The 26458-nt window shown below is 49.3% G+C and overlaps 1 protein-coding gene across 4 annotated transcripts in view; it reads right to left on the bottom strand.

Moving 5' to 3' along the window:
- The window catches only part of EP400 (E1A binding protein p400), an 852236-nt gene that overhangs the window by 513855 nt on the left and 311923 nt on the right, over positions 1-26458 (bottom strand). For all 4 annotated transcript variants that reach the window (XM_085634324.1, XM_085634328.1, XM_085634325.1 and 1 more), the window contains one exon: positions 18751-18911. In XM_085634324.1, coding sequence (XP_085490450.1) covers positions 18751-18911 — 161 coding nt within the window. The remainder of the gene's footprint in view (positions 1-18750; positions 18912-26458) is intronic.

Genomic DNA, 26458 nt, shown 5'->3' with positions numbered 1-26458 from the left:
TCAGCACCAGGATGCCTGCTAGGTGATGCCTGCTAGGTGATAGAGTGCTTTATAAATGTTATTAAAAAAAAAAAACTTAAAAAAAATAAACAACGTGGACGAAGCCACAAATAAGTGTTTTAAGTTGGGTTGACTCAATGTTATGTAACATAGTACAGACATCCAATGGATTTGTAAAAAGAACCCTCACCCACCAACCTAGTTGGTGGCATGCTTCATCATTGGGTTCCCAGCTGGGCTGCCGAATGCAACCCAGCTGTGCTTCGACACCTGAATTACAGCGGAGCGTGTCTTGGTGTTAAGTGAAGTGTGTGCTCAGAGGGTGGTGAGGTTAAAAATGTTACTAAGAAGTGCCCAACCGAAAAACTATTTTTAGGGTCTTAGGACACAAATAAAATCAAGGGCAGGGATATAGTGAAGATTCAAAATGAGTCTTCGATATCCCTTAAGTGTAGGTCAACATGTTTCAGCCTTCTCGATAATCGTAAGGCTTTCTTCAGGACCAAAGCTGACGTGAAAAATAGTGAAGTAGCTACAAAAGTGGAGTGTCACGAAGGTTAGTGATGACGGACAGAATTAGACACCACTAACCGTTTAACCGCAGCCAGCAGGAACGATGATGTGCTGAGAGTCCTCCCAGCTCTCCGAAATGATAAGCCCCACAGTGCAATTAAAACGCAGCTATGGAACCCAGCACCCCGGGGAAGAAGGGAAGGGGATAAAATAAAAAAGGTCACTGCCTGGGGAACGTCTGGCCTGAGGCTGCTCTGTGCTCGGATCCGGATAGCGGGAGCACCCTACAGAGGGGACGAGAAGAATGAACACAAGCATAAAACTACTATACTGCCTTTCATTCACCCGTTCATACTCTTCCCCCTCCCATGGTCGACACCACGGCACTTACAAAATCCAGACAGTAACAGCTTGAAAATATCTCTCCGGATTTCAACAAAGGAAAGGAAAGCAGTCCACTCTCCACTGGGAACTCCTAATCCCTGGCAAATGTTTCTTAAAAGTCGGTGTCCTCGAAGAAAGCTGTTAGGTGCACAGCAGGGTCAAATGAGGACGAAGGGGGAACCGCCCCAGATCTGGGCACGAAAGTCTGTACCACCTGGGCAGGGGATGCAGGAGTACGAGGGAAAGGAGAGAAGGATCAAGAAGCAGAGGAGGATGGTTGCTTCTGGAAACCTCCGCCAAGCGAGTCTCTTTCTGAGGATTTACGGGCTCTCCGCGACCTCAGAGCGGGAAATACAACTGTCACTGGAATATCACGAAGGAAACAGTTAACTAGGATTTCGATTTTGCACACCCTCAGGGAGCAAGTACTTGCGTGTGCGCGGTCAAGGATTCTCTGCAGTCCTCGGTGATCGGTGAGTCTGGAACTAAGTCTCAGGAACGTCGCTTCGGTGTTCCGAGAGGCACCTCGAGGAAATTGCAGCGGCGGTGTTTCTGGATTCCTCCGCGGGAAGGAAAGCGTCCGCCCCGTCTCAGGAAAGCAAAACGATTGTCAAGCACCTTCTTCCTGTATAGGAGGTGCTTATGAGGGTGTTTGAATCTGTGGCTGCCAATCAGCTGGGAGAAGTCCCGTCCCTTGGCATTCTGGGAGTTGTAGTGCCGCGGCCCCTTTTTCCATTCACTCCCGTGCATTCGTACCTGAAAGGGAGTGCGGGGGTGATTACTCACTATGCTGATGATAGGGATATGTGGAATCGTGACAGAACCCCTCCTGAAGGAACGCCGACTCGGCGGTCGTCCAGGTTTTCCTGGATTGTTTTCGTGGAATTGTTCTATTAACTCGGGGCAATGGAGATTCTGCTCAGGTTCCCATGTTCTGTCCTCCACCCCAAATCCTTTCCAATCTACCAGATATTGTACCCGTCCACGAATCAATTGGGAATCTAATAACCTGTCTACTTCGTATTCCTCCTGCCCATCTACAACAATTGGAGGGGGTTGATCTAGAACTCGGACGTTGGGTGCACAGGGTTGGAGAAGGGAGACATGGAAAACTGGGTGTATTCGCCAGGAAGGGGGCAATGCCAATCTTACTGCTACAGGGTTGATGACTTCTTCAATGCTGTATGGGCCTATGTATTTGGGTTTCAGTTTGTCGATGCCTTTCAAATGTATGTGTTTTGTAGCTAGCCAGACCTTATCCCCGATTTTATATTCAGGTTCTTTGGTTCTTTTCCTGTCTGCGAACCGTTTGTGAGCTGCTTGGGCCTTCCTCAGGTTGTTCTTCGTCTCTATGAGGATTGCCCGGAGATGAGCATGGTGTTCGTGGATGCTTGGAAGGGTTGATTCAATGGGCCACTCGAAGGGGAGCATGTTTGGATGGTGTCCCAATAAACAAAAGACAGAGAGCATCCCAATGTAGAGTGTTCGGTATTATTATATGAGAATTCCGCTGTCCATAAGAGCTCTACCCAGTCCGTGGCATTCTGCATGGTAAAACAGCGAAGGTACTGCTCTAAAGTTTGGTTTAAGCGCTCAGTCTTGCCGTCTGTTTGGGGGTGGTAACTGGTCGAGAGTTTGGCTTCTACCTTCATCGACGCGCAGATCGCTTTCCAGAAGCGGGAGGTGAACTGTGTCCCTCGGTCTGTTATGATCGCACTGGGAATTCCATGGGCTCGTACTACATGTTGGAGCATCAATTTAGCCACTTCGGATGACGTAGGGAGCTTTTCCAGGGGAATAAAGTGTCCCATTTTGGTCAGGTGGTCCACAATCACCAGTATCGCCGTATATCCCTGACAAGGGGGCATTTCCACGATAAAATCCATAGATATGGTATGCCATGGGCGTGGAGGAATTGGGATGGGTCGTAACTGTCCTGTGGGTTTCGCATGCACGGCTTTACCCTGGGCACATACGGCACAGGTTTTTACGTAGTCTCGAGTATCCGCTTTTAACGTTGGCCACCAGAAGGAACGTTCTATCCCTTTTATTGTCTTCTGTATTCCCATATGACCTCCCAAGGCCGTATCATGAGCCCATGACATCACTTGCTCTTGTAATTCTGTCGTGGGGATATACAGAGCGTGTTGAACAAACAGCAGACCGTCATTTTCCGACCTCGTCTCTGGGGCATTCTTTAACCAGGCTTGAGTGTCTATCTTGGTCAGGGATGCCTGGATTTCGTTCAGGAATCGGTCTGCTGTGATTACTGCAATGGTGGATGTCTCTACGACTCCATCTCCCAAAATGAACGGTGTTTCCGTGAATGCTTCCTCTAAGTCTACCTCCTCGATAGGAAGACGGGAGAGGACATCCGCTTTCCCGTTTTGGGGTCCAGGCCGGTATTTTATAATGAAATCATAGTCTGAGAAGAAAAGAGTCCATCTTAATTGGCGAGGGGTTAGTGCTTTCGCTGTCTTTAAAAAGAGCAGGTTTCGATGGTCTCTATAGATTTCAAACGTATGATGAGCCCCCAACAGATAGTGTCGCCACTCTTCACAGGCCCTTTTTATGGCCAATAGTTCCTTATCCGATATGGAATAGTTGATTTCGCTAGGATTCAGTTTCTTCGAATAGTAGGCCACCGGGTGTAGTTGCCCTGTCTTGGGATGTCTTTGGGACAAAACACCTCCAATGGCGTATTGTGATGCATCTGTTTCCACTATAAAGGGAATTTGAGGGTCTGGATGGCGCAAGATGGGAGCTTGGGTGAATTTCTCTTTCAGACTTCGGAATGAGCGTTCTGCCGCCTCACCCCAGACAAAAGGAGCGTTCTTTTTCAGGAGATGTGAGATGGGTTGGATGATCTTTGAAAAGTCTTTTATAAAACGCCGGTAATAATTTGCAAAGCCTAGGAAGCTTTGTACTGCCTTGAGGTGTTGTGGTGTTTTCCACTGTATGATAGCGATGACCTTGCTCGTATCCATTTTGAATCCCTGGGCATTTATTACATAGCCCAAGAAGGCGACCTCTTGTACGTGGAAGAGACATTTTTCCAATTTTGCATACAAGGAATGCTGACGGAGCCGATCCAGAACTGCCGTAACGTGGGTAACATGTTCTTGGAGTGTGGTGGAATACACGAGAATATCGTCTATATAGACCATACAAAAACTGTCCAGATATCCCCTCAATACTTCGTCCATGAAGTATTGGAACGCTGCTGGGGCGTTACAGAGCCCAAAGGGCATCACCCTGTATTCAAACAGGCCAAACTTTGTTCGGAAAGCGGTCTTCCACTCGTCTCCGCTCTTTACCCTCACAAGGTGGTATGCTCCACGAAGGTAGAGTTTGGTAAAATAACGTGCCCCTTTTATTTGGTCTAGGAGTACCGGTATCAAGGGTAATGGATAACGGTTTTTCACCGTAACGCGGTTTAGCGCACGATAATCTATACACGTGCGGAGTTCGTCGCAATCCTTCTTAGGTATAAAGAAGAGGGGAGACGATGCAGGAGAGGATGAATGTGTAATGAATCCTGAGGCTAGATTCTCTTCCAGGTACTTCTGTAAATAGTGGGTTTCAGCCTCCGTCAATGCATACACCCTACTGCATGGAATATCCGCTCCCGGAATCAGCTCAATGTGGCAGTCGTAGACTCGATGTGGAGGGAGTCGTGTCGCAGATTGTTTATCGAAGAGGGATTTGTAGTCCGCGTATTCTTCTGGTAGCAGGGTTGCGTTAACACAGGTTTCTGGGGTGCTTGCACTAGCCACTAGCTTTGCCTTGGTGTTCTCGACGGAGCCGACGGGGAATGTGTCATGCGTGCAATGTTCCTTGCAATATTGGGAGTTCATGGTAACTGTGCGGGCTGCCCACCGGACTTCAGGATCATGCAGAGTTAGCCAGGGCATGCCCAAAATGAGACCGAATTGCGGTGCATCAATGAGGTCGAACTGTATGCATTCTAGATGGTTCTCCCCGAATTGCATTAGTAAGGGTGGCGTATGTGAGGTAACCGGTCCTGAGGTTAACACGGAGCCATCGACAGCCTTTACACATTCAGATTTTTCTTTTCTTACGCTGGTTATTCCTATTTTCTGAGCGTAGGCGATGTCCATATAGTTCCCTGTTGCCCCGGAATCCAATAAAGCGTCGGTGTTAAGGGGTGAACCACTGATTACCCATATGGATACGGATACATTCATGTGAGCCACAGCGGTTTGTAGGGTATTGGCTATGACAGAGGAGATCTGGGTTCTTCCGCCCGGTCCAGCGATCTCAATCTGGTTCGAGCTCTTCAGTTTTCCGCCGTCTCTTTTGTTCCCGACACGGCAGGGCTTCTTGGAGACAGGCTCTTTTCGGGAAGCTGTGCTCGAGCTCTACATTCTCGAATGAAGTGGCCTCCTTTCCCACAGTATAAACATAATTTCATCCTTCTCCGTTTCTCTCGCTCTTCTACGGAGAGAGGTCCTCGTATCCCTCCGATCTGCATCGGTTCCACTCCTTCCGACGTCTTGGGTCTCGTGTCAGTAGCCTCTTTTGGTTTGGGGTACCAGAGGCGTGATTCCCCCCGTGTCTTATCTCCTTTGCGTTCTTGTAACCGGTGGTCTAATTGCACGGCTAATTCTATCATCTCTTCACACGTCGGAGGTAATTGAACTACTTGGGACAGTACATCTTTCAATTCCCCTCTCAGGCCCTGGTAGAACAAGGAGGTGCGTTTTTCAGGCAGCCAGTCGGTTTCTACCACCAGACGGTTGAATGAGGTGATGTAGGTAAGCAAATCTTGTGTTCCTTGCTTTAATGTGATTAGCTCACGGTCCAAGGTTAACATGTGTGTCTTGCGATCAAAGAGTTTACGTAATTCAAGGCAGAATTCAGGGAACCGATGCAACACTGGATCGTTTCTCTCCATCAAAGGGATGGTCCAGCTAGCGGCGTTTCCTCCCATATATGACATCATGAATGCCGTTTTCGCAGTATCGTCCTGGAAGACAGCGGGTTTACACAAGAAGTGCAGCCTGCACTGATTTAAAAAAGTCTCAAACTTCTTTGGTTCGCCATAGAACCTTTCAGGGGGTGCCAACGGGATACTAGGATTCTGAATCACATGAACGGTAGGTCCTGAATCACTCGACTGTAAAGGTCTCGAAGACATGGTGAAAAACCCCCCACCTGCCTGTTCCTCTCTGGCTGGAGGATGTGCGGTAGCCCCTGGGGGGGGGGGGGGGGGGGGGGAGCGTTGCTTCTCTAAGGTAAGGACCTCTCCTCGTTAGACCTGCCACCTCTCTACGCAAGGTCCCCATTTCTTTTCTGATGTCTTGATTTTCTAAACGCGTAGTTTGCACCTCTACCTGTAGCGTATTTAGGCTCTCAAGTAAAGAGGACAACACTACGTTTGTGTCCATCGTTCAGGCTGGTCGTCTATTCGTGGGCTTGACAATCTGTCACGAAGGTTAGTGATGACGGACAGAATTAGACACCACTAACCGTTTAACCACAGCCAGCAGGAACGATGATGTGCTGAGAGTCCTCCCAGCTCTCCGAAATGATAAGCCCCACAGTGCAATTAAAACGCAGCTATGGAACCCAGCACCCCGGGGAAGAAGGGAAGGGGATAAAATAAAAAAGGTCACTGCCTGGGGAACGTCTGGCCTGAGGCTGCTCTGTGCTCGGATCCGGATAGCGGGAGCACCCTACAGAGGGGACGAGAAGAATGAACACAAGCATAAAACTACTATACTGCCTTTCATTCACCCGTTCATACTCTTCCCCCTCCCATGGTCGACACCACGGCACTTACAAAATCCAGACAGTAACAGCTTGAAAATATCTCTCCGGATTTCAACAAAGGAAAGGAAAGCAGTCCACTCTCCACTGGGAACTCCTAATCCCTGGCAAATGTTTCTTAAAAGTCGGTGTCCTCGAAGAAAGCTGTTAGGTGCACAGCAGGGTCAAATGAGGACGAAGGGGGAACCGCCCCAGATCTGGGCACGAAAGTCTGTACCACCTGGGCAGGGGATGCAGGAGTACGAGGGAAAGGAGAGAAGGATCAAGAAGCAGAGGAGGATGGTTGCTTCTGGAAACCTCCGCCAAGCGAGTCTCTTTCTGAGGATTTACGGGCTCTCCGCGACCTCAGAGCGGGAAATACAACTGTCACTGGAATATCACGAAGGAAACAGTTAACTAGGATTTCGATTTTGCACACCCTCAGGGAGCAAGTACTTGCGTGTGCGCGGTCAAGGATTCTCTGCAGTCCTCGGTGATCGGTGAGTCTGGAACGAAGTCTCAGGAACGTCGCTTCGGTGTTCCGAGAGGTACCTCGAGGAAATTGCAGCGGCGGTGTTTCTGGATTCCTCCGCGGGAAGGAAAGCGTCCGCCCCGTCTCAGGAAAGCAAAACGATTGTCAAGCACCTTCTTCCTGTATAGGAGGTGCTTATGAGGGTGTTTGAATCTGTGGCTGCCAATCAGCTGGGAGAAGTCCCGTCCCTTGGCATTCTGGGAGTTGTAGTGCTGCGGCCCCTTTTTCCATTCACTCCCGTGCCTTCGTACCTGAAAGGGAGTGCGGGGGTGATTACTCACTATGCTGATGATAGGGATATGTGGAATCGTGACATGGAGGTAGCCACGTGAGTGAAATAAAAGCACACACACTAAGGTGTGCTGTGTATGGAGTGGAAAAACCGCACTTACGGACCCACTTAGTGGTTGACATATTAGCCAAGTTAAAAAGGATCAGACTGATCCTGCAAGAGGGAGCCTCCTGTAGTCACACATTCTTCAAGGATGAACTCCCACTGTTCAAACCTATTATGGTCTTCACAGGTAAGTACTCGGTCTTTGGGGTTGAGTTTCTGGGGGTAGAACAAGGGCTCCCCCTGGGTCAAGGATGCACTCTCGTTACACCCTCAGCGGCACTAGGGCGGCCGGGTGCAGAGTGTTGAGGCCCAAGGTTATCCAAAGGAGGATAGGGGGCCTCCGGTTGGTGGCTGCTTACGAGCTGGCCACGGGGTTGGGGGAACATAGCTCCTGGTGTTAGGCTCAGGGCAAAGGGGGATCCGAGTTAGCACCCAAAGTACACCCGCAGCAGCGCAGGGGCGGCTGGGTGCAGGGTGCAGGGTGCTGGTTTGGCATCGGGTGCCCTGTTAATTGCAAAGGAGATTCTCCGGTTTCAACAAAGATTGCAGGCTCGGAGACGAAGATCTTCTGGAGGTGACAAGCATTTGAAGAGGTTAGTTGGGATGCCTGGAGATGCTGGGACACCGTTGGTTGGGCCACCAAATGCCGTGCGGCTTTGGGTGCAGGGGTGTCTTTAGGCATCGGGTTTCTCTTACCAGCCCCGGAAGCGGTCTGGGGGCTCCTCCAGAAAGAGGCTGCAGTCATCGCTGGGAGATTCGAGGCAGGTCAGATCACCAGATCTCAGGTCAGAATCGCCGGGTAGACCTCCTCATGGTGTTGGGCCACTCGAACTTGAGCCGTGGCCAACGGGTGCAGAGTATAGGAAACTGGCTCTATATATACTACACCAAAATAAGGTGTAGTGAATATAGAGTCCAAGTGACCCCAGAGGTAGGCAGAGGTTAAAGTTAGATAGAACTTTACTCTCCATTTGTGGTAGTGTGGTTGAGCAGTAAGGCAGTATCAGAGGACAGTGTTAAGCATTTGATGAACACACTCAGTCAGCATATGAACTCACAGACTCAAGAACTGATCTCTAGGCCAATTGTTTTTGTATATAAAAAAAAATATACTGTTATTTTATTTTAGAACCAAGCAAGCCTGGCACAGGTAAGCATGAAATACTTTGCAGTAGTAAGTTGATAATTGTAGAACAGTTTGGAAATACAATAGAAATTGTACTTTGTTTGATTTACAGGGGATGCAGTAGGTTGCAACACTTAGCAAATACAGTACATTGAAATGAATAGGCTTTTTCAGTAAATTACAGGTAAGTTACTTTTTACGTTACTTTTCTAACTCTGTGCTGGATACCTAGATTCAGCACTGGGACATTTCCTGCAAACAGGTAAGTAAATACGTTTTGGTTATTTGTGCGATTTTTAAAGAATATTTTTAGGTTTCAAAACTCCACACTTTCACAGAAAAACAGTCAATGTTATCCTATGGAGGAAAATAGGGTTATCGGTTTGGAGGTAAGTAATCGGTCTCAGGAGTTGAGGTTCTGGGGTTAGACTCAGGGGTCCCCCAGGGTCAGTGATGCACTGTTGTTGCACCCTCAGCGGCACTAGGGCGGCTGGGTGCAGTGTTGAGGCCCAATGTTATCCTACAGAGGATAAAGGGTCTCTGGTTGGTGGCTGCTGGCACGCAGGCCACTGGGTTGTGGGAGCCAAGCTCCTAGGATTTAACTCAGGGCAAATAGGGAAAGTATAACAAAAGGTGCACCCAAAGCAGCACTGGGGCGGCAGGGTGCTGTTTCAAGGTCGGGTGCCCTGTTGTGTTCAATGGAGAAACTCATGTTTGGAAAAGCACTGCAGGCAGGGAGACGAAGGACCACCACTTTGAGAGGTAAGTTGGGAAGTTAAGGGGTGGTTAGGCACCGTTGGTTTGGGCACACAAGGCCGTGGGGCGTCGGATGCAGGGGTGCCTTTGGGGTCAGATCTTCTTACCAGCTACGGGTCGCAGTCAGGGGGGCCTTCTGAATTAAGGCTGCAGGAGTCGGTTGGAGGCTTGAGGCAGGTCAGGGGTCACCAGATCTCGGGTCAGGAGCGCCAGGGTGACCTCCTCGTGGTGTTTTTCCACTCGAGCTCGGGCCGGGTTCGGCAGGTGCAGAGTGGGCTGGATTCGCGGTCTCTGGCTGCTGCCAGAGGTTGCAGTTGAACAAATCCGGTGTTCACGGGAGAAGCAGTCTTTGGAAGAGAAGGCAGGCAGGTCCTCCGGGGTTTTTGAGGTTGCTGGCTGCAGGACACACCGGGATTTCGCAGGAGCAGATTCAAGGGGAGACAGGCCTATAGGGCTGGGGCCAAGTCAGAGGGTGTCTTCCTCTTGTTAGCTGCCTGCACGGCTGTTCGGTCCTTCTTTTCTTCTTGTTGTCAGGCTGGATCTGTAGAAGCAAGGTTCAGGGTGCCCCCTAAATACTAGCGTTAGGGGCGTTACAGTCAGGTCAAGGGCAGGGGCCAATGGGTCTCTTCCCTGGGGTGGGTACACCCCCTATCGTGACACCCTCCAGTGGGAGGGGGGCAGGAGCCTGGTCCCTGGTTGGTTGGGTCCCCTAATACTCAAGATGGCTGGGACTGAGAGTTGTGCTTCACCTCACCTCCCCTACCTGAGGGGTGGAGTTGGCAGGGTGGGCACACCTTTTCCTCACTTTTTTCCCGCCGGTTCTCCCGCCCAAAGTGGGGGGTAGAACCAGTGGGGACCAGTTGCTGAAAGCAGCAAATGGTCTGGAGAGGCTCACAAAGGCTGCATGCCTTGAAGCTTCCTCTTCGTGAACCCTGGCCATCCTGGGGGAGGAGGCTTGGCACCTCGTCCCAGGATGTGTATTATTTCAGGCCCCAGAGAGCAGCAGGGTCTCGACCCAGGGGTCCAGGAACATGTCTGGTGGTAGCAGCTGAAAGCAGACACTCAGTCAGGTCACTAATGGAGGGTTAGTTTTCAGGGGGCATCTCTGAGATGCCCTCTGTGTGTATTGTTCATTAAATCCCACACTGGAATCAGTGTGGGTTTAATGTGCTGAGAAGCTTGATACCAAACTTCTCAGTTTTCAGTGTAGCCATTATGGTGCTGTGAAGTTCGCAATGACAAGCTCCCAGCACCAAATACTCTTAATGGCAGCACTGCACTTACAATGTTGAAGAATGGACTTCGACACTGTAGGGGTACAGGGCTCATGCACCTGTACCCTCACCACTGGCATAGGGCACCCAGCTAGAGGGGTGACTGATCTATGCCAGGGCAGTGGGTTGTGGGCATGGCACACATGGTAGTATGCCATGTCGACTCTTCACTTTGTTCAGCACCAAAACACGAAGCCTGCAAAGGCAGTGTGTGTGTGTATAAAGGTACAGGGCCTCTAAGGGTGGCACAATAAATGCTGCAGCCCTTAGAGGTCTTCCCTGGTCACAGTGCCCTGAGTACCTGTGGTACCATTTAACAGGGGCTGCCCTGTGGCCAGAGATGCCATTTGGGTTAGTTTTGGGGAAAGAACACAGGCCCTGGGAACCTGATTGACAGGGACCCAGGGCACACCAAGAGAAAGTGCATCAGTAGTCTGGTAAAAAGTGGGGGTTACTGCAACAGAAACCCACTTTCCTACACAGAGTGGTGCAGACTCGCGGATTTGGCCGGAGCTGGAGTCTATCGGTGAACAAATCCAGTGTTCGCGGGAGACAAAGTCTTTTCTTTGGAAGGCAGGGCAGGTCCTCAGGGTTCTTGAGGTTGCTGGCTGCAGGACACACTGGCGTTTCGCTACTGCAGGTTTGAGGCAGGGACAGGCCAGTCGGGCTGGGGCCAAGTCAGTGGGCGTCCTCCTCTTCTTTGCTACGGCAAGGCTGTTTGGTCAATAGCCCATTGGTTACTCACCCTTGGTGTGCTCACCCCACGTGAGGAAGTGAGCACAATTCCTAATCCTGATTGGGGAGTGCCTGTCATCTGCAAGATGGTGGGCACTGAAGAGTGGGCTTCACCTCACCTCCCCGACCTGAGGGGTGGGGTTGGCAGAGGAGGGCACACCTTCTGGGCTGGCTTTTTTCCCCCCACCTGTCTTCCTGTCGAAAAGAAGGGGAGACAGGAAGGGAGTCTGCTCCTGATAGTAGGAGAGGCTGGTGGTCGCATTACAAAGGCTGCAAGGCCTTTGAAGCTCCCCTACAATAGATGGCTCTTCCTGGCCTGGGGGAGGTGTGAACACCTTTGCCCAGAAAATGCGGTGTTTCTGGGCTCAGGAAGAGAAGGCTCCCACCTCAGGGGTCCAGAAACATGTCTTGTGGTGGCAGGCTGGTGTGTACCACTCAGGGAACCCACCAGAGGCTGGTCGTTTGTCAGGGGGCATCTCTTAAGATGCCCTCTGAGTGCATTTTTCATTAAATCCCACACTGGCATCAGAGTGTGTTTAATGTGCTGAGATGTTTGATACCAAACTTCCAAGTTTTCAGTAAAGCCATTATGGTGTTGTGGAGTTCGTAACGACAAACTCCCATCATATATTCTTAGTGTACTGCACTTACAATGCCTAGGAACTGACTGAGACACTGGTATAGTGCACCCAGCTAGAGGGGTGGCTGACCTATGCCAGGGCAGTGGGTTGTAGGCATGGCACACAGGGATGTGTGCCATGTTGACTCTTCACTTTGTTCTGCACCACAATACGCAGCCTGCAATGGCAGGGTGTTCGTGTAAAGGTACAGGGCCTCTAAGGGTGGCACAATAAGTGCTGCAGCCCTTAGAGGCCTTCCCTGGCCACAGTGCCATTGGTACCTTTAACAAGGGACTGACATGTGGCCAGATAGGAGCCAAATGGGGGGTACAAGGTACAGAACACAGGCCCTGGGAACCTGATTGGAAGGGATCCAGGGCACATCAAGTCAAAGTGCATCAGTAGTCTGGCAAAAGGTGTGTGTGTGTGGGGGGGGGGGGGGGGTTACTGCAACAGAAACCCAGCCTCCTACAACAAGTAAGGCGGAATTTGAAGAGGATACAGGTGTGTCTTAACTGCATTTATTGTAAAACCCAGTTGATGTAGTGAGTTTATTGTTAATTGCATGTGCTGCAAGACATTTGATATATGTGTTGCTTTTCAGGAGTTGTCTATATATGGAAAGACGTGTATGTTTTGCTTTCGCAAGTGGGCAGCTACCACTGCTAGGCATTTGGTAAACACCCTGGGTGCATTGGCCCTGAACTGAAGCATTTTGAATTGAAAGTGTGGTCCGTTGAAGGCAAACCTAAGGTATTGCCGGTGTGCTGGGTGAACTGGAATGTGAAAATAAGCATCCTTTAGATAAAATGCAGCCATAAAGTCTTTTTGTTGGAGAGGTGGTATGACGTCTTGAAGAGTGACCATATGAAAATGTTCTGAAAGGATGTATTTGTTTAGAGATCTAATATGAGTCTTAGAGCTCCGTCTTTTTTAAGGATTGGAAAGTAACGGGAATAGACTCCTGTGCCTTGTTTTATTTGCACTATTTCTATTGCTTCTTTGCTTACTAAAGCTTGAATTTCCTCTTCAAGTAACTTTTGATGGTTTGAGGATAATCTGTGAATGTGAGGCGGAATGTTTGGAGGTGTTGAAGTGAGTTCCAGACAATGACAATGTTGGATAATATCCAACACCTACTGATCAGATGTGATATTTATCGATGCGAGAAGTAAGTATTGTAATCTTCCCCGGACGGGTGTTGTGTCATCGGGGGGAATGAGTCAAGCCTTGGTGTTGGTAGAAGTATTGGTTTTGTTAAAATCTTTTTTACCGCTTCCTCTTTTATTGCTTCCTCTGTAGGACCCAATGTAATATCCTCTAAGAGATTGTGCTTTATTATAGGAGGTGGCTGTGTCAGTGGGTCTTACTTTCGTTCAACATATGGCCGGAGCACCATCCAAATTCGCTCGTGATCTCCTTAATACCTCTCATAGCCCTATCTGGTTCAGGGGTGATTATGGCCAGATCGTCAGCATAGGCCAGAAGCTTGGTCTTGAACCCATTACTGACTATTGGTCTAATATCATCGCATCCTAGCAGTCTCTGCATAAGTGGGTCTATATACAGAGCGAAAAGAAATGGTGAACAGGGGCAGCCCTGTCGCGTGCCCCTAGAGATAAAAATTCTTTCCGAGCTGCCTCCCATTAGTTGGATTCTGGCCTTCGGCTCTGAATACATGGCCTTAATAGCTCTCATTATTTTGGGGTCAAAGCCCCGCCGTTCCAATATCCCCCATAAATACTTCCATGTGACACGATCAAAGGCCTTTTCTGAGTCTAGAAGGATCATGGCCATCCGTCCCCCAGTGGCAGCCTGCACATCAAAAAGTGTGATAACCTGCTTCATATGCTCTGTTGTCCCTCGACCTGGGATAAACCCATGCTGCCACGGGGAGACCAGACCCCCTATGATCCTTCCCAGCCTTTTAGCCAAAACCTTTGCGTAGATCTTGGTGTACGTATTGATGAGGGATATTGGAAGATAGGATGCAGGGTTCTCTATAGGTTTCCCTTTTTTATGAAAAACTATGATATTAGTTTCCTTCCAAGATTCTGGAATCACCCCTGAGCTCATTATGCCATTAAATAGATCCAGCAATATAGGAAGAGTCTCATTCTGAATACATTTATATACTTCAAACGGAATGCTATCGGGCCCGCAGCCTTCCCCATAAGCAGATCCTGCAGAGCTTCGACAACCTCCCCCCCTTTCAAATTCTTTCTCCAATACTTCTATATCCTGGCTGCCCAAATGTGGGCCTAAATCTACAAACTCCCGCCTACCTGCTTCTGCCCCGATCTCTTCCTTATATAAATGTTGGTAGAAACGTTTAAAAACCTTTAATATATCTTCTGGCTCTGTATAAATCCTATCCCTCTCTCGTATGTTCGTTATTATATTCTTGGTGCTTTCCTGTCTAATCCGGAGTGCTAACAATTTGCCTGCCTGCTCTCCTGTCTCATACAGTTTGCCCCTATGCGTCCGATATTCATCAGTCGATTTCTGGGCTATCCATTTGCGTATCTCTGCTTTAATAGAGATAATCTTCTGCTGGATCCCGGAGACCTCTTTGCCCTGACTGATATCTGTCATATGTTATTCCTCTGCATCTGCTAGCTGACGCACTAATCTCTTATTTTCTTCCCGAGCTTTTTTCTTTCACCTGGCTGAGAAGCTAATCGTCTCCCCTCTAAGAGCTGCCGTAAATGCATCCCAAACAGTGTTTCGGGATGCGCTCTACTGGTTCATATCAAAATAGTCTTGGGTCCACTTCCTTATATTTTCCACGAATTTAGGATTAGCTAATAGCTTCCTCTTAAATGTCCAGTTTGATCGTTTCCCATTTAAGGTATATATAGCCAACTCCAGAACTAATGGGCTGTGGTCGACAACATTTTTGGGAGCTTCTCAATTGTAACTTTCTTAATTTCTGTCCTGGATATCATAAAATAGTCCAATTTAGTATACTTATTAGAGGAGTAGGAAAAATACGTGAACCCTGGTTTATTAGGCTCTTTATTCCCCCAGACATCTGTCAACCCGTGTGATTCCCTTAGTGCTTTCAATGCTTGATACACCTTAGGCTTGCGGCCTGCGTAAGCAGTATTATTACCAAAGTCAATAGAGATATTAAAACCCCCGCACACTATCATAGGTCTCGGCCAATTAGTCAGTTCTATTTCCAGCTGTTCAAACAATTCGGGATCATCCTGATTCGGTCCATAGATTGTACATAATGTATAACCCACACCAAGTTCCACCAGTGCCCATCTGCCTAGAGCATCTGTCAATTGGCGTTTAGTGCCCCCCCCCCCCCCAAAGCCTGATTTAGCCAAGATTGCAACCCCTCTGATAATAGATGTCAGGGAGGAGTAGGCCAACAAATCAAATCCTCTAATATTTAATAAGTGTCTTTTTGCCCACGGTAAATGGGTCTCCTGTAAACATACTAGATCTAGATGGTTTGACCGAACAAACTGCCCTTCCTCCAGTCATTCAGGCCTCCAATATTAATTAATTAAGATCCTAAGCCTCCCCATTTTCCTCTACAGGATAGCCACACCCCATTTGACTCAAGCCAGTCATCTGTTTTATATACCAAGCCTGTTACCAAATTACAACATAATACCAGGTATTACTTTTCTCCCCTCCAACACACACCCCCCACCCCAACCCAGCCCACCCCCCAACCTTCCCCCCACCTCCCTCCCCTGCTTCGTACGCTCCCACCACCCTCTTGAAGCGCTCAGACCTTGGTCTGTGCATGTGATGTATGCAGCATTAGCGGCCTGGGTCCTTCTAGGCCAATCAAAATTGATTTGCATTACCCCCTTAATCCTATTAAATCACAACTTTATAAAAATCAGAAAACGCGAACCACACTATTATATAATTCTAAATCTTCTCAAGACCCCCCCTCCACCCATCCTAACCTTAAACCATTAATGCTACGTGTCCAGTATCCTTTACACATTTTTTTTCCCCCTCCCTGTTTTCCTTTCTACATTACCCTTTACACCAGGTCATCTTTATTTGTCCAAAGCATCCTAATATTCTCTAGCTTTTATCTCTGATGCAAAATATCGGGTATGTCCCTCATGAATCACCTTATTGCGCCGGATTGATTAGGTAAATCTGAATATTCTTCTCCTGGAAAGGCTTTATTAGCTGCCTCAGCCTCCAGCGTGTCTCTACCGTTGAGTGGCAGAAATCGGGCCGAACGAAAAACGAGACACCCCCCCCCCCCTGATCTCTTTGCTTCTGGTCTGGCCTTCTCTGAAAATGCTTATCGCAGGAGGAAATTGCCAAAGAATACAAGTATTTCCCTGGTTTATCCCCCTCTTTTGCTTGGACTCGTGGCTTAAACGGGGTGCGGTGTGCTCTTTGAACTTCAACTGCCCAATTCCACTCCAGCTGCTCCGGAAAGGCGGACTTAAAAAGATAGATTACATATGCCCTGGTGTCAGACCCTTCCACCCCCTCAGGAACCCCCAACACCCTGAGGTTGTTCCTCCTCTGCCTGTTCTCAAATTCTTCCAGTTTCCACTGGATATCCTTGATTTGAGAGCCTTGAACCACCACCTGGGTTGATGCGCTGGCTGCTTCTGCTTCAGTTGAAACTATTCTTTCCTCAAGGTTCGTCACCCTCTCACCTACATTTATACATGCCTTAGAGAACTTCCTGACGACCCCTTGCATTTTTCTCATTGCGGCCTGCGCCTTACGACTGTCCTGGTGCGTTTCTTCCCTATGAGAGAGGATGGCCTGATGTATTACCTCCAGGGGGGGGGGGGGGGGGGGGATAGGGTATAGGGGGTAGTGCCAGTTTCCGCAGGGGATTTACCTGATAAGAGGCACGATAATGGGGTAGCAGATGAATAATCCCACCTATAGTCCTTTCTCCCCCGACCTTGTGTAACTAAGCGCAAGTTTGATTTTTTCGCTGTTATGGGGAGGTCCGGATCGCTATCCTCAGGATCTGAGTCCAAATTACTGGCCCCTGGTGATGAGCTCAGACCATCGTCCATAAACCAAATCAAATAACGTAAAATGAGGAATCAAACTAAGGGGCCAATTATGACCGCCACTGTTAGCCAAGGGGTGGGGGTCCTTCCACCATCGGACCGCGATTTTCTCCCTGCCACATTAGGATGGCGGGGGATCCAGACTGCGACCGTGGCGGATGGAAAGACCGTCCGACACGGAACCACCACAGGCAATCGGACCGATTGCCTAGCGGAGCGTTCTGCATGCATAGAGCAGTGGTGGTGCTTAGCAGGCACCGTCCACCATATTATGATGCTGGCTGTGAGCCAGCCTTTCCATGATGACGACACCGTCATAAAAAGGATGGTGGGGATCTTGTTCGGGGGCCTGTTACAGGCCCCCAATGGTGGGGTGGGGGATGTATGTGCACTGGGGGAGTACCCATGGTACCCCCTACATTTCAGTGCACTAAGTGGCAGGCACCGAGTGGTGCCTGCCACTTAGTGCACTGAAATGCACAACATGCATTTTCAACATTGCGGTGGGTGCTGGTGTTAGCAGCACCCGCCGCAATGTTGAAAATGCAAGATGCGACCGCCATCGTGGCAGTCGGATCCTAATGTGGTGTGTGGAACTGCCACATGTAACTGCCGCATGTATTGCGGACGGTCCCGGTCACCACCACGATGGCGGACGGACTCCAGTCCTTCCACCATCGTAATCGGTCCTGAAGGGACTATGATGTGGATGAGTGTTTAACCAACACGCCACCATCAATGGGCTTCCCCATCATTTATTGAGATTGAAGACCAGCGAAGTGGGCTTCTCCCGGTCAATTGAAACAGAAACGCGGGCTAGAGGAGGGAGCAGCACTCACACATATTCCCTACTTTGAGACACGTTTGGTTTGAATATTGTAGAAATGAAACCATCAAGGTTTTTTGCTTTAGTTGCTTCAACTCTTGCAAAAAATCTACTGGCAATTCATCAAAAGAATGCAAATCAGAAAGGGCCACTTTGCAGCTATACTGAAAACGTAGTAGCATGTTTAAGGCTCGCTTTCTCCCACCAGCAAGAAAGCTGCTCATTCGGGAAATAAGGACCAAGTATTCTTTGAGGAATTCGCATCACAAACTCTGCTGCCACTTCCATTGCCTTTGGTATGTCCAAATATTGCAATGAGTGCACAGAGCTTGGACAAGTAAGCTCTTGGCAGACCCACCATTGCTAGTATGAACTTTATTTTATTTTTTTACGTGCATATAGTAGTGATGCAGTTTTATTTTTAAAGTGAACTTAGCATAAACATACCTTTAAATTCCCTTTTATCTGTCCATTTACAAGTATTACATTTTTCTACTATGGAATAAGTCAAGGCTATGGAATGAGGACAGTTTTAAAAAGAGGAAACCACAAATAAAAAATTAACTAACTTTCAAAACTAATGATGTTCACATTATTCTGTGCTTGTAGATGTAGCTTACAGGAAATGACACATCACCAGCATTTTAACTTCATGCAAAGGTTTTGTATAAAATTAATTTGACACCACAATGCGTTGGCGATTTAAAAAAAAATTAATTTCATTGTCTCATTTGTCCTAAAGTTGAAGAATGTGACAGGTATGTGAATGATGTTTTTAGTTAGGCTATAGGAGCACATCACTAATAGCATGGTTGAAAAAGCAATAGCGTTTGGAAAACTTTCCTTACCCTGGTTAGCGGATGCTGTAGCCACAGGTGGCCTCCCGCGCACCTGCGTCTGCGGTGTCACTGTGGCTGTGGTGGTGGTCACTGCGCGGGTTACTGGAGCACTTGGCAATGCTACAGTCTTACCCTCTGGCTTCTGGCCATAGGGCACTGGCAGAAACAAGCTGCAGAGCAGGGAAGTGATTAATCAAATTAGTGCACAAAATCAACTTACAGGATAAAAATAGTTCATCTGAATCCTAGTTCTGCATAATAGGAGTCCTCATTGAAATCATAAGTATTAGAAGGTTCCTGCATAGAAGCAGGCTCCTTTAGCACTTTTACAAACTGCAGGTCATAGAACTGTGGCATTGATAAATGCAGAAAATGCACTGCGGCCTAAGGCTAATTGTATAAATTATCATGCATTTTTCTTAGGAAGAATAAACAGCCAATCAACATTAACCTATGTAACAAAAACAACACATATGAAACCTCAGGATAAATCTAAACCCGGATTCTAATAAGACCGAACAACAGGTAGAAAATGCAGCCACATCGGCAACATTAATGTAAGACAAACAGAATACTGCTCTTTTCAGGAACCAACAGCCTCCTTATCCCATCTGTATGCAATTTCATTAAAAACTATTTCTTGGAACACTACTACTGCGAAACAACGTCACCTAAACCGTTCGGTTTTCATCACGGTTCATACAGATCCTTTATCCCTCCCCCCCTCCCCCTCTCATGTATAACCCCCAAGCATCACTTGTATTTTTTTTATTTTTAGCTGAAAGATGTTTGAGGGGGTGGGAGTGGTCTCCATTTAAGATGGAGATAAGTGGTACATTTGACATTTTTAAACCTTTTTTCCCTTACTGTGATTTTATATGGGCAAATTACTGTTTACTATTGTTAAAGTATATTAAGTTGAATATTTAAATGTCCTTCCTAATTTCTAAGAACAATAGAATAATATTCTTTAGTAAAACCAGTTTGTTATTTTTTCGATTTACCTGTAATTCCTTAAAACTGCATTTCCATGATTTTGTTTCCTCCAATTTATTATCTTAGTTTTCATTTTTTCCCTAAATTCCATTATGCCTGAAAACAGTTCCAGAGCTTTAGTTGTTGTGATTGGGAAAACGGTACATTTACACCCCTACTGTACCTTGGCTTGTCATAGCGGAACTAAAGCCAGGGAAATGGGCTTGTTGTTTATTGCTTCTTTAAAGATACCTACAACGTGGACAGAATCTGTTACCCTGTAATTAAATACAGGCACATGAGCTGCAGATTACACACTGTGCATAGATTATATAGCAGTACCCATCCTTAGCGGCGACCACCCGTATCTATGGCAGTGGTTTGAAATAATATTTTGAGTACAGCCTGGCCCAGATAAGGTACGCTAGCTCTTCAGAGCGTCTATGGACACGCGCGCTTAAGTGCTGTGTTGAAGGTGCGCAGCGTTTGTTTTTAAATCACCCGTTTTGTATCTTTGTTAACTAGTTAGTTTGTTCTCCCCTGTTTTTAAAATTGGGCATTTTCCCTCTTACCTGCATTATAATTGTCGACTCACCGCTGCTTTAGGGGTCCGGTTCTGGGGGTTACGATACTGGGGGGGAATCGGCCGCCATCTTGGAGTGGTGACGTTTTTGGGGCGCCATTTTGAGCGGTATAGTGGTGTTGCACACACGCGGTCACTCTACTTAAACCAGTCCTCAAGCGCGCAGCGATAACGCGCAGCGGGCGCGCCATTATCGCGCCTGAGTCGTGCCAGAGTCCTGCCCGTCTGCGCCCTTCAGCGCTAAGGAGGCGCGAGGCGTGGGGATACGCTGCTCGTAGGTGTTCCTTATCTACTGAGGTGATGTCAGCGGTGAGGGGATATTCTAGGGATGAGCTGTTGGACATCGGACAGGCGGTCCCACGCTGTGCGTACGAGCCTGTTAGCCCCTCTTGTGGTCAGCATAAGTGTGCCTGTGGCAATTGGTCGCTTAATGCCCCCTCTTCAATTTCTGCTTTGACGGAGCTTCCTCCGTTTAAGCCCTTTTGTAGTAGACCATCTGCCACTCGAGGTATTACTATTTGGAATCTCAACATCAGGTCCCTTCTGAAGCACCATTCAGAACTATTTGATCCGGGAAGATTCCTGCCTACCTGCTGGGGATACCGCTGCTGCTGCTGCATTCCGCCATCGACGCTGCAGCTCCTGGGCTCCCTTCTGCTCCGTGTCTCCCCCGCCACCGCCACTTTACATCGCGGTCGAGCGCGGGGGGAGACTACAGCCCCCAGACTACCTTGCGGCCGCTGACGCCGCCAAACGCGCCCGGAGGCGCTTAAAAGTGCACGGCTCCCTCGGGGGAGCGGGTAATACATCCGGGAAGATTCCTGCCTACCTGCTGGGGATACCGCTGCTGCTGCTGCATTCCGCCATCGGCGCTGCAGCTCCTGGGCTCCCTTCTGCTCCGTGTCTCCCCCGCCACCGCCACTTTACATCGCGGTCGAGCGCGGGGGGAGACTACAGCCCCCAGACTACCTTGCGGCCGCTGACGCCGCCAAACGCGCCCGGAGGCGCTTAAAAGTGCACGGCTCCCTCGGGGGAGCGGGTAATACATCCGGGAAGATTCCTGCCTACCTGCTGGGGATACCGCTGCTGCTGCTGCATTCCGCCATCGACGCTGCAGCTCCTGGGCTCCCTTCTGCTCCGTGTCTCCCCCGCCACCGCCACTTTACATCGCGGTCGAGCGCGGGGGGAGACTACAGCCCCCAGACTACCTTGCGGCCGCTGACGCCGCCAAACGCGCCCGGAGGCGCTTAAAAGTGCACGGCTCCCTCGGGGGAGCGGGTAATACATCCGGGAAGATTCCTGCCTACCTGCTGGGGATACCGCTGCTGCTGCTGCATTCCGCCATCGGCGCTGCAGCTCCTGGGCTCCCTTCTGCTCCGTGTCTCCCCCGCCACCGCCACTTTACATCGCGGTCGAGCGCGGGGGGAGACTACAGCCCCCAGACTACCTTGCGGCCGCTGACGCCGCCAAACGCGCCCGGAGGCGCTTAAAAGTGCACGGCTCCCTCGGGGGAGCGGGTAATACATCCGGGAAGATTCCTGCCTACCTGCTGGGGATACCGCTGCTGCTGCTGCATTCCGCCATCGACGCTGCAGCTCCTGGGCTCCCTTCTGCTCCGTGTCTCCCCCGCCACCGCCACTTTACATCGCGGTCGAGCGCGGGGGGAGACTACAGCCCCCAGACTACCTTGCGGCCGCTGACGCCGCCAAACGCGCCCGGAGGCGCTTAAAAGTGCACGGCTCTCTCCGCGTCGCGGGACGCGCGCGGGCGACGCCGGGCTAAGCCCGGGACAAGGGCGGGACCGTCTGTGGCCGTCCGGGGCCGGAGGAGGCCGGGCTGGGCCCCTCCTCTAAGCTTTGCTCCCCGGTTCAGTAGTGTTTGAACTCTCACTGGCTATTGCTATTGTTCTTATTCTAGTCAGTCATTCTTTTTGGTGTAGAGTGTGCTCCTTTTTATTGTTGGTTTTTACCGATTTGTGCCACAAGGTTTTCATTGCTTATTGTCGTGGGCACACTAGAATCATGGGGAAGCACTCCAAACCTACAGCTAGTCGTCCGATGACTAGACAACTGGCGAACTCTACCTCTCAGTTCCCGAGTCTTACAGCGATTGACAAGATGCTGCAAAAGACAATTGGGGTGGTGGCTACAGCCATTGAAAACACAGAAAAACGGCTGTCGATTACACCGGCATTCAATATGGCCCCCCCTCTAGATGGTTTGTCTGATTATTCTTCTTACCAGGTGGATCCTGATGCCATGTCTTCTATGCTGCCCTCATTCACACAATTACCGTGCGCTCAGGCTCAAATAGATGAGCCAGCGCTAGTGGAAGAGGGGTTATCATCATCCTCCTTTGTTTCTATTGTGGCCCCTATAAAGCAGGCTAAGCCAAGGAAAAAACAAAAAAAACAGAAATTAAGAAAGAGGAGATTTTTACCAGCCCCTGTTCCAGACAGCTCTCCCCCTTCGGCCCCGATCCTTCGCCCCCCTACTTCTATCCCTCCGACCTGGGCGACTACTCTTTTAATTGATCTCCAGTCACACATAGATCAGTCTCTAAACCTCCTGGCTAAATCCCTGTCATCCAAAATTGACAGGTTGGTTTCCCTAGTTAACTCTAAAGGTTTTGGGAAGAAGCAGCCTATCCAGGACCCTAAGGCCAATTTGGGCAGTTCGGAGGGTGCTAGTCTTCAAGTAAATCTATCTAATTCTACCCCCCTTTCTCAACCACCTTTACCCCCGACCCAGGTGTCCACGGATCTGGGCCAGCCTCCTATGGTGCATTCAACTGCCCCCTCCCTCAACGCTGGACCTCATTTGTCCCTGACTGTGCCCCGAGTCCCTACTGTTGTTCCAACCCATGAGTTGCCAACCCACTGCAGGGATTTAGTTTCTCGGAACACAGACGGGGCCGGTCCCCGCCTACCTGAGGGGGGGGACCGACCCCTCCGGAGCTTGGAAGATTCCCATCTTCTGGTCCAGCTTCCTCCGGAGGCAGCACCTTATGTGATTGTGCTCACGGGAGTTCCATCGGTAATGAATGGAAGGGGGGAATCCTATCTTGAACTAAAAAACAAAGTCATCCACTGGCTGTCCAAAAATAGACCTTTGAAGGGAGTAGGGAGAGGGGAGATCCTTCACGTTCGGAGGGTTAACTGGCTAGGGACCCGCTCAAAAGACATAGGGGGGGACTGTGTCTTGATTAACTTTAGGGACCCCAGAGTAGTAGATTACATTCTGATGCAGGGAGGGCAGTACAGAAGGGGTGCTATTGAGGCATTGCATTTGGGGTATTTTTATTCCATCTCCAACACTTTGGTCTCAGCTGATTTACCTTACTTCCACCAGGCCCCACACATTTCGTATTTTAACATCCCGGTTGAAAACCGTTTTGGTGCGCTAAATGAGGTGGACTGACCACTACAACCGAGTCCTTACAAGGGAGAGTTGACGCCCGTGGGGGGGAGCCAGGCTGAGGATGTTTATGATATAATGACGAAGGTTGCCCCGGGATCGGTGAATGGCCCCGAGCCCCTTTCTCCTCTGTCCCTGTCTCCCTGTCTACCAGTGGGCTATTTAGGGTCGAACCCCCTTGTCCATTCTGCTTCCTACAGCCCCCCTTCTCCCACCCCTCCGGTTGACAGCCCACCTTGTATACCATTCCGGAAACCATTAGTTGGGTCCTGGAATGTGGCCGGTTTAGAGTCCAAACTCTCTGATCCCGAGTGGGGAGAGTTAATGGACAAATATGACATCTGTATATTTCAAGAAACCTGGCTACGGTCTATACCTCGGAGGGTGGGTTACGCATCTTTTGCAGCCCCAGCAGTCCAGGGGTTGCGTGGGAGACCTTCAGGGGGTCTAGCTGTTTGGGTTGCAACACACCTGGGGTGTTCAGTAAAGCCACTGGATTCAAAGTCCCCTGATATTCTATGCCTCCTACTAACTTTTCCTGCTAGCTATTCACTAGCAGTTATAAATGTGTACTTGCGCCCCCAGCCGGTTCAGTTAGGTTTGACGATTCTGGGCGCCCTGGATAATGTTCTACATTCTCTTCCACAGGCGTCCCATAAACTTATTGGAGCAGATCTCAATTGCCACTTCGAACCTCTCCCAGGGATTCCTTCCCCCACCTGTGAGGAGGACGAAATTTATTTAATCCCTGATCTCATTTCCTACCCGGCCAAACGTCTCTCCCCCCTTGCCCTCGAGATTAATAGGCTTACCATTGCACACTCCTTGCGGGCCTGCAATGGCAGACTCTGCCCGGACGTTCCGGGGTCTTTTACCTTCAACAGAGCTGGGAGCTGTTCGTCCATTGACTATGTTCTGGTGAATGTAGAATTCTGGGGCCATTTGGCCTCTTTTTCTATTATCCCAAGGGCCGACAGCGATCACAACCTATTGTCTCTGGAACTGATTAACAATCTAGGTGGTAGTGAATCCTCTAGGCCCCAATCTCCATTACATAGTGAGAATTTGGCCCTAGTGGCAGGTGGCAGACGGATCAGGTGGGAAAGGGTTGCGACTGACGATCTAAAGTTGGCTGATTTATATAGTGCTGTGACCTGCTCTCTGGAAGCAGTCCTCCATCTTTTGAGTCCTGCTGGGGATATTCCGCAGTCCCGCTTTTTTGAACTCCAGACTATTCATAAGGATTTTCTTGGTAGTTTGGCTAGCTTCTTCTCCTACAACCCCATGGTCTCAAAACCAAGGCCCCTTAGGCCCGAGCATTGGTTCAATGGTACCTGTAGGCGGGCCAAGTCTGCCCTGCTAATAGAAGTGAAAGAGGGCACGCTGTCCAGTATCCGGGCAGCCAGGGCCACCTATAAAGACCTGATCAAGGAAGCAAAAGCCGAGTGGGAGGATCTAAGGTGGCAAAATTTACTCCAAGCTCTAGCTGACCGTGATTCGAGGGCGTTTTGGAACATTGTTCGATCGGGCTCGGTAGCCAGCACCCCAGCATTTATTCCTAATCTTAGTGAGGAGGTCTGGCTCGCCCATTTCCAACCCCTCTTCTCGGCCAGTAACCCTCCGGCTAGCAACGTTGCAGGCCTCTTACAGATTGATACTGCAATGGACTTGCTGAGCCAGGTAGAAACTGAGTCTAGCCTCTTTTCTCTCCCAGAGATTGAATTGGCCCTCAATTCCCTTTCGGTGGGGAAAGCTCCAGGGCTCGACAAGATCCCCGGTGACCTCTACCGAAGTGATGTAAAAATCTGGGCACCTTATATATGTGTATATTTTAATGCTATTTTGCAGGGCCTTAGGATCCCGGACACCTGGCTGGGTGCAGAAATTATTCCCATCCATAAAAAATCTTCCCCATTGGACCCAGCCAATTACCGCCCCATAAGCCTGATTGATGTTCTTCAGAAGCTGTTTGCCCGAGTCCTATTATCCAGACTGCAGTTCTGGATGGAGGACCAACACATTCTAACCTCCCTACAGGCGGGATTCCGAGCTAAGGTTTCTACTATTGATCAACTATTTAGATTACTTTTAATCTATTGGAAAACAGTCAGCATGGGTGCCGGTAACTTGTATTTGATCTTTGTGGACCTTCGGTCCGCTTTTGATATGGTGCAAAGGGAAAAACTTTGGGCCATTTTGCTAGAGATGGGTGCCCCTCCCTATCTTTGCCACTTATTCAAACGTCTCCACCTAGGCACCTATGCAAGGGTGAGATATGGGAGAGGCGGGGAACTTTCTAGGCCTTTCCCGGTACAGAAGGGTGTGAGGCAGGGCTGCGTCCTGGCCCCCACCCTTTTCTCCCTCTTCATTAATGGGCTGATTGAGTACCTTTTGTGCTCCGCTAACCTGGACTCCCCTGTTTTGGCGGGTCGTAAGGTCCCGGCCCTGATGTTCGCTGATGATACGCTCTTGTTATCTCAATCTTACATGGGCATACAGCGTACATTAGAGGCCTTTTGCTCGTTTTGTAAAATCAGGGATCTGGAACTGAACCTTTCTAAGACCAAATTTATGGTGTTTGGTTCCAATTCGCTTAACTGCCCCCACCCCAAACTAGGAGAGATTGAATTGGATAGGGTTGCCACGTTTGACTATTTGGGGGTGACCCTTAATGATGAAATGAATTGGGGATCCCATTTGGCAAAGGCTAATTTGAGACTAGCCCAATCAGTGGGGGGTATCC

This window comes from Triturus cristatus, chromosome 11 (genome assembly GCF_964204655.1).
Source record: "Triturus cristatus chromosome 11, aTriCri1.1, whole genome shotgun sequence".
Classification (NCBI taxonomy): Eukaryota; Metazoa; Chordata; class Amphibia; order Caudata; family Salamandridae; genus Triturus; species Triturus cristatus.
Note: the sequence above shows the minus strand (reverse complement) of the source record. Positions and strands in the feature narration are given on the sequence as shown.